The sequence below is a fragment of the Hipposideros armiger genome, unplaced genomic scaffold (genome assembly GCF_001890085.2).
Source record: "Hipposideros armiger isolate ML-2016 unplaced genomic scaffold, ASM189008v1 scaffold_167, whole genome shotgun sequence".
NCBI lineage: Eukaryota > Metazoa > Chordata > Mammalia > Chiroptera > Hipposideridae > Hipposideros > Hipposideros armiger.
In genome coordinates this window covers 2,264,168-2,278,830 of record NW_017731517.1, presented here as the reverse complement: position 1 = coordinate 2,278,830, position 14,663 = coordinate 2,264,168, and the positions used below count along the sequence as shown (strand labels likewise).

Sequence of the window (14,663 nt, the reverse complement as noted above, 5' to 3'; positions counted from 1 at the left end):
GAGATTGTAAAGGCAGAATTAATAGGTCTTGATTCTCTTAGAATAGAAGCTTCAGGAGAATCAAATATATAGTGTAAAATTTCACACTGGGAGACTATAAGATAGCATCATCCAAGAAAGAAGAATGGCACGTGCCAGGTTTGTCCTTAAACCCTCTGTATTTGAGGTTACGGGGGGACATTCAGGGGCATTGACCACTAGGCACTGAGCTATACAAGATTGGAACCTGGGAGAAGACTTAGAGAACGAGGTTGGGAATGGTGTCTACTAGTGTCAGAGCGAAGGCATGGGGATAGGTAAGCACTAAAGAGAAACAAGTGTAGTGAGAGGATCACACACCTCAGGAAACATCCATTTTTAGGGTGAAGGAAAAGGGGCTGTACAAAAGGGTGGGGAAGGAGTCGTCGAAGAGGTGAGAGAAGAATCAGGAAACTCAGTAAAGTGAAAGCCAAGGCGGGCAGAGGAGAAGAACCTGCCCAGCAAGAGGCAGTCTCTACACCAAATAATACAGAAAGTTCAAAGAACACAGAGCGTAAAGGACCGTGGACTTGGATGTGCTGAATGGCTGACAGGATTTCAGTAGATGAAGAGGAGCCAGATGTCAGGGACTTTAGGTGGCGTGTGCAGTGGGATGACTGGAGGTGGTGAGAGTAAGCGATGGTTAAAAGTCTAGCAGCCAAAGGAAAGAACAGAATGCTAAAGTAAAAGGTCCCAACAGGTCACGTTCAGGGATTTTTTTTTTTAGAAATAGGATACTAGCAACTATTTGTCAGGAGTCAGTGGAGAGGACAAGATTGAGGAAACATGGGCTGGGATGGGTTTAGGAATGAATGCTTGAGGTGGCTGCCAGGAGAGCTGGGAAGGTACGAGGGCACAATTTAGAAAAAGGCAGGGAGTCGTAGCAGAAACACACTGAACAGAAAGCCAGGAGACCATGTTCTCGCCTTGGCATGGCCACCAGCAACTGAGATGTTGGCAAAGGGGTCTCATGCGTCTTCTGTAAACTCAGTGTTCTCTTTGTACATCTGAATCAGACTAAACTGTTTCAAAGTTAACATCTAGATTTTACTTCCGAAGAGAAGTGGATGTTGAGAGATATATCATATATTTGGATATGGGGAAAGGGGCAAGGAGGAAGTTTATTTAATTCCCATAGCCTTCATCTGGAGGTCAGCTGCTACCCCTGGGTAGGTGGGATTAGAGAATATGATTTATTTATATCTGTCTTTACCTGTAGTAATGAGTTGGCATTGTTCCCGACAGCGGTGCTGTAGAAAGACAACCGAGGTCTGAGTGTGAGTCATGGCCACACTACCTCATGTTTTCTGCATGGCTTCCATGCTCATATACAGAACCACTTTGAGCCTTCAGAGTCTAGAGATGAGGGATAAAACCTCTCAGCTGCTGTGGGAAAGTTTTTTGTAAACTTGGACATACTGTGTTAACGGCATCGGTTTTATCTATCAGAAATTTTCCCTCATCCCCTAGTAGCAGCAGCAGTCATAGCAGTGGCAGCAGTGATAATGTCACCAGCAGTAGTAACGTTTACATGGGGCTTACCACATGGCAGGCACTGGTCTAAGAGTGTATATGTCATTTATTCTTATAACAATACTATGAAGTAGCACTGTGTTACTCCCAGAGTATAAAGCACCTGAAGCATGGAGATATTAAACAGGCCCAGGATCGCACAGCTAGTGAGTGGAGGAGCCAGAAAGCAGATGTGGGCAGCTGTGTCCCGGGTTGTGAGTGCTATTTAGAATACAACTTGGCCTCAGTCAGTTAAGATAAATAGGCTTGAATTGAATTGCCATTGGTTTTAATGAGAAATAGCAACTCAACATAATGGTAAATGTGGTCAGACCAGAGAAATAAACCAATTCAATTCTATCTTAGAAAGAATATCTTGCTTAAGTGAAAAATGTTGGTTAAGTTGATAATTCTCTTTAAATCTAAAAGGAGTTTGATTTTTATTTTTTCAGGAACACAAAGAGGGGCAGCTTACTTCCATGCCCCGAGAGGTTTGTAGATCATTTGTGAAAATTATAGCAGAAGTCCTTGGATCTCCTCCAGATTTGGAATTATTGACAATTATCTTCAATTTCCTTTTAGCAGTTCACCCTCCTACTAATACTTACGTTTGTCACAACCCCACAAACTTCTACTTTTCTTTGCACATAGGTAGGTATAATCATTTTTGTTAGATCTTGGCTATCCCCATGTTTGTTTTTCTTCCTGTTTCATCCACATTTGTTTGATGTTCATTGACTGGCCTCTATGTACTAGAAACTGCCCTAATTACACACTGGGGTTGGGACAGGGCAGAGGGCCATGACATGAACCAGACATAGTCTGTGCGTTCAGAGAGCTTAAATGCCAGGGGAGAGGAGACATAGACTCAACTATAGTAAGAAACAGTATTTGGTAAGTACCCAATAGATGCATAAGAATAACTAATTAGATTTCAGAGGAGTGAGGGTTTCATCAGGCAGCTGTGGAGAGAGAAGATTTAATTTACATATCTGACATGGACATTGAAGAATTTAGGCAGAATTTGATAGGTAGAGCGAAGAATTAACAAACATTCCAGGTGAAGAGAATGATGTAAAGGGAGGGGAAATAGAAAGAGAAAATAAAGAAGAATGACTTACTTAAATATAGGGGATCTATAAAGGAGTGGTGAGAAATGCCATAAATATAGTTTGGGGCCATCATTTATTATTTTCCTGTAAGGTCATATTAATTGGGTTCTTGAATGTAAGGCCAGAGAATTTAAACTTGTAACGTTCTAGTTAGGGGTTATTGAAGGGTTTTGTTTTGTGTCTGTTTGTTTTGAGCAAAGGGATATGGTGTAAGTAAATTATTGCAGTAAGATTCAGGAAAGAGAAACTACCCGCATAGAATGACTTGAAGCTCTAAGAATAGATGAGACCACTGAAGTAAAGTGGAGCAAGAGAAGGAAAATAGAAGCTAAGGAAAGAACTACTGGCAATAGTACTACTTGGAGGGTGGAGTGAGAAAGAGGCATCAGTATAAGGGAAAGATGGAATAATCAGGGTTCTAAAAGGACCAGGAAAATGTAATGTGGTAAGAAAGCAAGCAAGACTATACCTATGAGAAAGCTGACCAGGAAATTTAGAGGAAAACTGGTTGTAAAGCAGCCATTTTAAGGAATGTGATAAATGAATAAAATGATTCAGCAGCACTAAAAATCTAATGAAATTAGCATGACTTTGTGTTAGGTTCAACACTCAGTGAACAAAATACTGTCAAGAGTCTGAGAGCAGGGTAATTACAAAGATGAGTAAAACATGGTCTCGTTCCTTAAGGAGCTTACAGCCTAGTAGGGAGCAGCGAGACATAAACAGGCAATTACACCAGGTGGAAAGCACAGTGATGTAAATATTTACTTTTCTGGTAGACTAGAGCGTAGTGAGGGCATGCTTCCTGGAGGAGGTGACACGTGCTGTAAGTCTTAAAGGATGGGAAGGAGCTGAAGAGAAGGAAGGGCATCCCAGGCAAAGCAGACAGCTCAGTAGGGAGCTATGAGAAATGGGTGTTGCTAAAGTGTAATGTAAGAAAAAAAGGCTCGGCTGGAAGGGGTCTGGGGACAGATACATCTTGTGTAGACAAGATGCTTGGACTTTATCCAGAGTGGTAAGGAGGCCACAGAGAGCCACTGGAAGGTTTCAAACAGGGGTTGACATTTGATAGAATTCTGGTAGTGATGTGGATTTGAGGGTGACCAGATGTCCATCACCGATACCACTTAGAAGTCTGTGACAATAATCCAGGTGAGAGGTGATAGGAGCCTGCGTTATAGCACTACGCTAGGGATGGAAGAGTTTAAGAAACAGGAAGTAAAGTCAGAAGAACCTGGAGACTGACTTAACATAGGTAAAGGAAAGGTAGTGGTCAAAAGTGGCTGCAGGTTTTTACATGGAGAAATGGGGGCTTCTACCAAACAAAACAGAGGACAAAGCAGAAAGAATGAATTTAGGGCAAAAAGATGATTCAGGTTTAGATTTGTTGCATTTGTGATACACTTAAGTCAATCAGTTGGATTTATAAGTATGAAGATCAAAAAAGAAGATTAAGCTGTAGGTATCCATTTTGGAGTCATTTTGAACATTGAAGGAGTTGTATAAAAATACAAGACACAGTCCTTTCCTCAATGAATGAGGAGATAAATAGTCTCCTTACAGAGATCAGATTAACATAAAAAGTAAACAGCAATCTGTTCAACTATAGAAGTAACTGTAAGTACAGCTGGAATTCAAGGAAAATAGGAGTTACTTTGGCTAGTTATCAACAAAAAAAATCTATGGAAAGAAATTGTCCAGTGTACTCACAGGTCAAATGTGCATTAGTATAAAGTATGCATATTTTTTCACTTTGATCATCTGTTTGTAGAAATTTGTATTAATGATTTGCTTTTAAAGTTAAATTTTTGTTCTATCCTTTTTAAAAATTCTACTGCCTCAAATCGATTCTAGATGGCAAGATCTTCCAGGAGAAGGTAGAGTCTATCATGCACCTGAGACATTCCAGCGGCGGTGGGAAGTCTGTCCCCAGCCCTGGGCTGATGGTAATAAGCCCTTCTGCTTTTACCGCTTCACCATCTGAAGGTAAGAATAATGAGAATGGAAGTATAACCCTTCCCAATTTAGTTCTGAATATTACTAGGTACATAAAGTGTCCATGTTTGGGCAGTATAGTACCAGCTGATATTCAGACCAAATAAGTGGAAGGTTAAACTTAGAAATGATGGAATATGTTTAAGGAATCCCTTTCACTACTGGTATCACTGACTCTCCATATAACAAGAGATGCTCAGGACGCCTTAGGAAATGGATGGGGCTTGTGCTATCTTGCTCTGCAGCTCTCCGTCCCCTCTTATCGTAGTCATTTGTCTTTCATTGAGCTGCTGATTTATTTTCCCACTGTCTTCAAAAGTTTGTTGGCTTACTCTCTCCATCCTACCTAAACTCATCATTCTAGACATGCCATGTGATTGGCCATTCGGTACTTCAGCCTCACAGTCATTGACTCTGGGACCTTTCCCGTGACTTTATCTGCTAACAAGCCTGCATCTGTCCTGGACTTCATCATTGTCAGGAATACTTCCCACCTCTGAACCTCCAGTGGCCCGCTCTCCAGTTAACAATCTACTACTATCTTCCTGGTTTCTTTGTCACCTCCCAAGTTCTCTTTTAGCCTGGATCCCCGTAGTTTTCGTGACACTATCTTTGGTTTCCTTGTTCTCTTGGCCTTTGGGCATTCTTGACCTGAAAGACCCGAACCTTGCCTCAATATAACCATCCTTACATTGCTGAAAGCTGCTAGATACAGTAATTGTTGAGGATTCCTGCCATTCTAGGGTCTCCAACTGAAGCTGGCCTTTTAATGTTGGCTGCCCTGCAATTTTTCTGTATGTTCAGAAGCAATTCCCTCTGCTGTTTCCATGCCAAGTACAATATGTTCCAAATCTTTAAGCTTATAGTGCTTTTCTATCTTCTAATTTACTCCTAATAGACTACCTCATCTCTACTGTTATAGAGAAAAAATAGGTGCGTGTCTCCTGGTTGTGAGCTGGCTGCATGTCTCCCTTTTCTGACTGCTTGTTCTCTTCCACACTGAGGCTTTGCTTTTATTGTCAGTCCCTTGTCTTGCCGCTGTCTCAAATACAAATTATTAAATAGTGCGGGTAAGGTAGCGATATGGACAGACAGGATGAGATATATGGGCATTGATCTGCAGTTTGTTTCTCCCCCAGTGTTTCAGTTATTCTTTAGCGCATTTTATGGCCTCTTATTATATTATTTTATGGCTATGTTTTAATTATTATTATTAAATTTAATTATTTTATTTGGAATTTTATAGGAAATGTCTATTTTTAAAATCATTGTGCATCACTCTGAAACATTTTCAAATACAGTCATTCCCCTCATTTTTTCTAGCTCTTTTGAACAGAATCGTTTGGCAGCCTTAGCCCTCCCGCCAAAATCCATAAATAACTAGGAAAAACTTCTGAGCTATGGAACTATTTTATTGCCACAAATTCTGTGCCCTAAAGCAGTTTGTTCAGTGCCTATTTATTCTATATCAGGGCTTCTCAAGTTTTAACATGCAAAAAAATCTCCTGGAGAGCTTGTTAAAATGCAGATCCCTGGTCCCCCCTCATTCATTCTGATTTGGTAGCTCTAGGGTGAGAACATGCATTTTTAACAGTCACACAGATGGTACTGATTCCCACCCTGGTGGTCCACAGACCACAGCTTGAGTAGCATTCACTTACATCCAAGGCACGTAGAATGAGCGACTTTTCTGGTCCCTACATAGAATATTAGAAGCCGCACATATGAGAGCTATAGCAAGAAGAGAATAAAACTGTCATTTCTCACTAATAGCAGCAAGAAGTGACTGCAGAAATGGAGGCGTGAGAGAACAGCCTAGGGCCATTTAGTCTAGTAATAACAACAAGCACGACTATTACTGCCTTTTATCGAGCACCTGTTCTTTGCCAGGCACTGTGCTAGGTGCATCACAAATGTGATCTCACTTAAGCCTTAAAGCAGCCTTAAAAGTCAGTGTTCCAAACCCTCATTTGACATTTGCAGAGACTAACACCCATATAATTAAATGGTGTCCCCAAGGCCACCTAACAGAACTATCACATGACCCCAGTTCTGTCTAGCTGCAAAGCCCACACTCTTTCTGTTATATCAAACTGCATCCTAGTGACTGCAGGTAAATTCAGTTTTACTTAATTCACTTAATTTCACTACAGTAGAACCATCAACCCTAATGATTTTGAGTCATTCAGTCAATATTGTGTTTTGTTAAGGAGACAGGAAAAGACATAGAATTTGGGAAGATTTGAATAAAAAAATAGTTAAAAGAAAAATTGTTTTGGAACTTAAGAATTTTTATTTGAATTTTTTTTATTAGTTGTCAATTAAGAATTTTAAGCATTAGTTATTAGGAACACTGACCTGTATGGACTCTTTAATGTTGCTGGATGAACGGGTTACTGCCACGGTTGTGACAGTGCAGAAAGGAAGGGGTTTCACCTAACAGGCTTTTAGGTAGTATTTTTTATCTACTTTTACCAGGAAACAATTCCTCCAGTATCATCCCACCATGGATGACTGCTAACCTGCGGCGTTCTCGAAGCCTGCCAGCACTTCCTACTTCTCCTCTAATGCAGCCACAAAAAATGATGGCAAGTTCAGGTTGTGGTATTGACAGGTTACAAAGTACTACAGATAATCGTGTTGCTGCCCAGCCAGAGAAACAGAATCCTCTGGGGAGTTCCGAGACACTGAAAAAAAGCCCAGAGGACCCAGTCATCAGTAGCTGTGAGTCTGCAAAAGCCATTGGTGAGATGGAACCTGGGCTTTTGGGACAAGCCTCTGTGGATGGTGTCTCCAAGGGGACATTGGAATTTCCGCTGTACAAAGGAGATCATAAAGAGTTGGGAGCAGAGCTCAGTTTAGATGATGACAGCCCTGGGGACGAGTCCTGCCCACGCCGCCCCGATCACCTGCAGGGACTGGCTTCATTCCAGAGAAGCCACAGCACTATTGCAAGCCTCGGGCTGGCTTTTCCTGCACAGAATGGGTCCGCAGCCCTCGGCCGTTGGCCAACTCTTGTTGATGGGAACACCGAGGGTTGGGAAAGCTTTGCCCTCCCTCTTGGTTATGAGCCAAACTACAGCCGAACTACAATTGCTCTCAGGTACTCACTTGTTTTTGCATGCCCCCTTCCCGTTTTTACTATTCTTTGAAGAGCCTCTACACTTCTAGAAATATCTTCATTATGTCACTTCATATGATATTACATTCATATTAATGACAAACAAAAAGATACCTTTCTCCTTATTTGAATGCTAGATAATATTGAATTCCAAAGTTAACCGAAAGCTAAACCATAAATAGATCTCAAAGAAAAACAAATTTTGTGGTTTGTTTAATTCTTTATGGTTATTAGAGAAAAACTCTTCAGTTCAGGAAAATTATAAAGATGTATTGTTGTTTCCAGAAGCATCTCAAGTAGCACTGTCCAGTGATGATGTAGCTGTCTGCTACTGTAGACACTGGCCACGTGTGCCTGTCAAGCACTCGAAATGTGGCTCGTGCAATGGAGGAGCTGAATTTTTTATTTAATTTTAAATAGTTTAAATAGCGTAAGTGGCTAGTGAATGTGGTTGGACTTCATGGAGAATAGAATAGTGTTTAGTAGACTATATGCCTAAAAAATTCTGGTGATAAAAACTGATGACAAATTTGTTCATCTAAATCAGGAAACATTTTTTAAACCTTATGAACTTTTGTTTCACATGTTAAAATTATTACTACAGTCATGTACCACATAACGTTTTGGTCAATGACGGACCGCAGATATGATGGTGGCATACCATACAGCTTAGGTGTGTAGTAGGCTGTACCATCCAGGTTTGTGTAAGTCACCCTATGATGTTCACACAATGACGAAATCGCCTAATGACGCGTTTCTCAGAATGTATCCCGTAATTACGCAGCATATGACTGTACTCGTCACAGTTCTTAAGGTAATCATCATGTCCTTTTCTCCCTGATGTTGTGATAGTAAGACTTTTTGGGTCTCTTTTAGTGTAACCGAAGACTGTTTGGTACCTATATGCTGTGGATTATATGAGCTGTTAAGTGGAGTTCTTCTCATCCTGCCTGACATTATGCTTGAAGATGTGATGGACAAGCTGATTCAAGCGGATATGCTGTTAGTCCTCGTTAACCACCCATCACATGCTATCCAACAAGGAGTTATTAAAGTAAGCGCAAATCTTAGATGTGTTGTTTGAATTCAGAAAAATAAATCTATGTGTAATTTATAATTTGAATATATAGGTATATTGAAAGAGACCTAAAGTTTTATTTTATGCTTAGGAATAATGAGCTGGTATAATTTGTTACTTCTTCCTTATATTTTCAAATGTATTATCATCTAATCTTAAGCCCTCCTCCATATGTTGACTTGTGTCAATATGTTTTTTAAGTCTACCAATTACGAGGAACACGTAGTTCACTGGGCATCTTTCCTGCAGTGTAGTATCAAATCTTAGACATTTACTTCAGGTTTTAGCTCAGCTGCCATCTTTTCAAAGAAGCCTTCCCTGATCACCTTTCCTGTAGCCTTCCTGTAGCCCTGTTCCTCATGTATTCTATCATAGCATATGTCTTGTCATTATCTTTTTAATTTACTTATGTACTTTTAAAAAAAAATCTCCCACACTGTAATATAAGCTCCGTGAAGGTAGGCATCCGTGTCTAGTATATATTAGGTACTAATTAATTAATTGATGTAGGATATTGTTTAATCACTTGCAGTTCAGTATTTACTGCACTTCCATTCTGTGTGCAAAACACTGGGCTAGTTGCTATGTGGGATATGAAGAGGAATAATATAAGCCTCTACATTGAAAGGATTTATAGTCTAGTGAGGGAGAGAGACGTACACCCACCTAAGTAAAATGTGAGCTTCTGTGAGGAGTGCTTCAATGGCAGCACTAATAAAAAAGAGTGGGAGCATAGGAGAAGCCATGAATTCTGATGGGGCAACCAAGGAAGGATTCACGCAGAAGGTGGATTTTGTATTATGCTGTAAACTTAGAAAGCTTTTTAAGTAGGGCAGTAAACACATATTTTTTGGGGAAGGACAGTCTATCCCCACTGTGAGGGAGTTACGGCCGGGGAGAGAGGTGAAATAATTTTCTTAGCAAGCTAGCACAGTAGTCCAGGGGAGAAATGATGAGTACCTGATCCGGGGAAGTGGAAGTTAAAGGACCGACAGATTGGAGAGACGTTCTCTGTTGTAGAGGAGAGGTTCCTTCATAATTACACGTGGGGAGTCAGGACGAGAAAAGGTTAGCCTGGAAGTCTAGGAGAAGAACGCTACTGCTCTGAGATCAGAACCATGGCAGAAGTGAGTCTGGAAGGAAAAATTATTAATTTGGTTTTACACATGTTACATTTAAGGTGCTAGGGAAGGGTGGAAATTTAGGCCTATGCTCAGGACAAGTAATCTGTTAAGAAGTCTAGAAATAGAAGTCTAGGAGATACCTACATATCTCTCTCCCCTTCCCCCTCCCCATCCTCCCTCCCTCCCTCACACACACACACACACACACACACACACACACGCACGCGCACACGCACGCACGCACATACACACGCACACACGCCACATAATGATGTTTTGGTCAATGGCTGAATATATGACCGTATATACCACTGCATATATAACAGTGTTATACCGCACAGCCTAGGTGTGCAGTAGGCCGTGCCATCCAGGTGTGTGTAAGTCACTCTATGACAGCGGTTCTCAACCTGCGATTCGTGACCCCTTTGGGGGTCGAACGGCCCTTTCACAGGGGTCGCCTGACCCTTTCACAGGGGTCGCCTAAGACCATCGGAAAACAAAAAGATACATACATTACAATTCATAACAGTAGCAAAATTACAGTTATAGAGTAGCAATGAAAATAAGTTTATGGTTGTGGGTCACCACAACATGAGGAACTGTATTAAGGGGTTGCGGCATTAGGAAGGTTGAGAACCGCTGCTCTATGATGTTCACACAATGACAAAGTCACCCAAGGACACGCTTCTCAGAACGTGCCCCTGTTAAGCGGCACATGAGTGTGCACACATGTGCTGAGAAAGCGGAGGACAGTGTTGACTGACTTCTCCCCTTCACAATTAGGATAATCATCCTACTTACGCTGGACTAAGGCTCCCAGGCCACAGCGTGTCCGTGTTCAGCTAAAGAGCTAGTCTCCCTGTGACAGAAGTATGAAGATCTCCAAGACGGGGTCATCCTTAGCATTCCACAGTAGTCAGAGACAGTTGATTTTGTTTTGCTATGGAGGTGGCATTTTTTGTAGCTGCTTATGTTCTATATATATGATATTAAACAATACCTTACAAATACAAGTATAACATACTGATTTGTATACATTAATATACAATTTTAATACATTATTCACATTGTCTGAATTTTTTTCCTTAGCTATTAGATGCATATTTTAATAGAGCATCTAAGGAACAAAAAGATAAATTTCTGAAGAATCGTGGCTTTTCCTTGCTAGCCAACCAGTTGTATCTTCATCGGGGAACTCAGGAGCTGTTAGAATGCTTCATAGAAATGTTCTTTGGTCGACATATTGGCCTTGATGAAGAGTAAGTGGGTTCTTCCCGCCACCATAATTGGGGATCTTTTGTCTTAAATGTAAAATTTATTAAACTGGCTCTTAAAATTATTTGATCACTTTTAGAAAAAAATCTGCTAAAAGTCTCTTTCCTGGTGAATCAGTTTATTATTCTCCATATGATATTCTTTCTAATATAACACCTTCCTTTGTATTTCATTCACTAGTTAGAAACTCAAAACAAGTAAATGCTACATTAAATGAAAGTAAGCGGTGATTAAGATGAGGCGGATAGTATTAACACGAGAAGGTTACTGAACAGCAAGGTGGCTTGTGTGTTCCCAGCAACAGATCACATGAGGGATCTGTGGAGAAGTCCCTTGCTTCCTTCAGAGCCTTCAGGCTTCCTGGGAAAAGAGCCAGCCCCTCACCTGGAATTCCTCGTGTGCTAATTACTGAGTTCCGACCCTGGTATACTGCTGAAGGGTTAGCAAACAAGCACAAAAATAAAAGAATAGTTTCTCCCAAGCCAGAAGTGCAGGAAAGTTAAAATGGTATTTCTGCCTATGATAGAGAGAAATGTGTGTCTCATTATTATTATTAAGTGTCTCCTACTTATTAAGTAGACCTTGCGGACTGTACTTACTAATTGCAGTGATGGCGGTAGTGCTTTTCATTTGCCTACAGCTTTTGGCTCTTTCAAAGCAATTCTGCATTGTCTCATTTGCTTCTCACAACAGCCTTGAGAAAAAGAAGGGCAAATATCACCACCCATATTTGACAGATAAGAAAAATGAGGTACCAAATGCTTAAATGTCTCCCTCCATCACAGAGACAAACAGTATCGGGACAAGAACTCAAGACTCATTCCTTTTGCTAAACCTGTCTTTACTAGCTCACTGACTCTCAATTTTGTTTCCTGTGCACTCATTATATAGACCCTTAAAGCAGGGGTTCTGTGGACACCTAAGGGGCCCACGGACAAATTAAAGTGAGTCAGTTAAAGCCATGAAATTGTATACGTTTCATTTGAATATTGGTGTATTTACCTAGAGACAGATTTTTAGCAACACCCTTTATCTTATTGTTGCAGGGGTCTATGATCTAAAAAAGTTAAGAATCCTTGCTCCCCATATTTATTTTTTATAGCTTCAGAATCAGGTAAACAAAATGGCACATATTACAATCGTTTTTCCTTATTTCTTGGTTAATTAATTCTAACATGTTCTTAATTGTGTATTATTTATTATAGATTTGATCTGGAAGATGTGAAAAGCATGGGACTTTTTCAGAAGTGGTCTGTCATTCCTATCCTGGGACTAATAGAGACCTCTCTGTATGACAACATGCTCTTGCATAATTCTCTTTTATTTCTTCTCCAAATATTAAATTCTTGTTCTAAGGTAGCAGATATGTTGTTGGATAATGGTCTTCTCTACGTGTTATGTAATACAGTGGCAGCCCTGAATGGATTAGAAAAGAAGTAAGTTTTAAATTGTTATTTAAAACTACATCTGATAAATACTTTGGAAAGGGAAAACTTTAGTAATAGGTCACATTAAAGCATCTGATTTTTCTTAATACAGTAAAACCTTGGATTGCGAGTAACTTGGTTTGCGAGTGTTCCGCAAGATGAGCAAACATTTATAATACATTTTAATGTGGTAAACGAGTGATGTCTTACAATATGAGTAGTTTGTTTCCAGAACAAATTATACTCACAAACCAAGGTGTTACTGTACTTTCAAAGAAATTCTTTCTTACAAAACGGATTGAATTAAATTAAATTAAATTTGGAGGGGCATATTTTCCATCATTTTCAACAAAGTTTGGTTAACAAAAAAGGTATTTATATGACCTACTCATAGGTATTTAGAACTTGAAGACAAGTTGAATAAGTGTAGCTCCCCTCAAATATACTTACCAAGCTTCCACTAAAGTCTGATAAAAATTATTATCCCTGTAGAAATAGGAAATTGAGGATTAGAGTGATAATAACTTGGTGAAGATCACACAGCTAGTAACAGAGAACTTGAGATTGAATGTGTCTCACTTCAAAAGCCTGTGCTTTGAACTCACTGTGCTGTTCTACTTTTAACACTGTTTACCGCTAAAACTTAATTTCTAATCAATGGGGTACATTGGCAAATGGCTGCCAGCAAAATTGGATAACAGCTTTAAAAAATATGTTAAGAGATTATATTTTTATTTGAATTTTGTGTCTTTGGTGTTTGCGTTTATGATGCACAGTGTAACATTTTTATTAACATGTTAAGATATAAATTTCCAGAAGCACCATCTTATTACATGATCAAGCATTAAATACTATCTGGTAGAGAAGACAAAGCATATATATCCTTGGCAATCCTCTAGGCGACAGAAGTTCTGTGAGTTCGAGAGAGGCTCCTTGCTCCTTGCGCTCAGCTCAGTTCAATTTTATGTGCTAAACATATGAGGAATACAAAGTACTATATTTTCTAAAACACTTAGTCTTGATTGCATTACAGTGCACTAAATTGGTAGAACTTGGGAAGAGTGCCTGCAGGCATCTTCTAGAAGTAGTTTGTTGTTTTTATAAATAAATTGTACCTAGTGAATGTCCCTAATATGCGACTCTACTAATTGGCTCCAATCAGTTGCCATTTCTAACTCTTGTTTGATTTGGAAAAAGTAAATGGAGATTAGTATTTATGCTTAATATCACACACTGAGGTAGATTATCAAGGTTAAAAAAGGAGGGACAGAAGTAACTAATTCATATGTATCAGGTATTTATAAGTGAATGAATATATATTCAAATCTATTGTCTCTTTGAATCCTTAAAATAACTATAATTTGTATAAGTGAGATTCAGAGAGGTTAACTGATTCAAATTTACCTTCTCTGTGAAGCCTTCTCAGAATGTTCTGTTCATACCTACAAAACCTCCACTGTTAGTGTGGGTCAGCAGCCTGCCTACAGTTTCCCACAGTGTCTTGTGTTAACCCTATTGTTACACTTCCTACCAAGTACTGTTTATAGTTACCTCTTTGCTTGTCTGGCCCTCTGCAAGACAAACTGTTTGACAGGAGTCAAAGCGTGACTTCTTATTTCTGTTTCTAGTGTGCATTTCGTATGACTTGCCATATGAGTAAGCATGAATAAATGTTGAATGAATGCGTGCATGCATGAATGACTGCTGGTAGAACAGGGATTAAACCTGTTCTCTTTGCCTTAAATGACTTGTTCTTTTTCTTTAGCATTCCTTTGAATGAATACAAATTGCTTGCTTGCGATGTACAGCAGCTTTTCATAGCAGTTACAATTCACGCATGCAGCTCCTCAGGCACACAGTATTTCAGAGTCATTGAAGACCTCATTGTACTGCTTGGATATCTTCAAAATAGCAAAAACAAGAGGACACAAAGTAAGATTTAATTTTTATGAAGTTTGGGAGGAGTTGTATAGTAGCCAAAAATGTTATTTTAACCTAATC

At 39.7% G+C, this 14,663-nt stretch overlaps 1 protein-coding gene across 1 annotated transcript in view; it reads left to right on the top strand.

Moving 5' to 3' along the window:
* The window catches only part of LYST (lysosomal trafficking regulator), a 165,442-nt gene that overhangs the window by 62,563 nt on the left and 88,216 nt on the right, over positions 1 to 14,663 (top strand). The window contains exons 20-26 of the mRNA XM_019651799.1: positions 1,983 to 2,181; positions 4,497 to 4,628; positions 7,116 to 7,740; positions 8,635 to 8,812; positions 11,050 to 11,219; positions 12,441 to 12,671; positions 14,428 to 14,594. Coding sequence (XP_019507344.1) covers positions 1,983 to 2,181; positions 4,497 to 4,628; positions 7,116 to 7,740; positions 8,635 to 8,812; positions 11,050 to 11,219; positions 12,441 to 12,671; positions 14,428 to 14,594 — 1,702 coding nt within the window. The remainder of the gene's footprint in view (positions 1 to 1,982; positions 2,182 to 4,496; positions 4,629 to 7,115; positions 7,741 to 8,634; positions 8,813 to 11,049; positions 11,220 to 12,440; positions 12,672 to 14,427; positions 14,595 to 14,663) is intronic.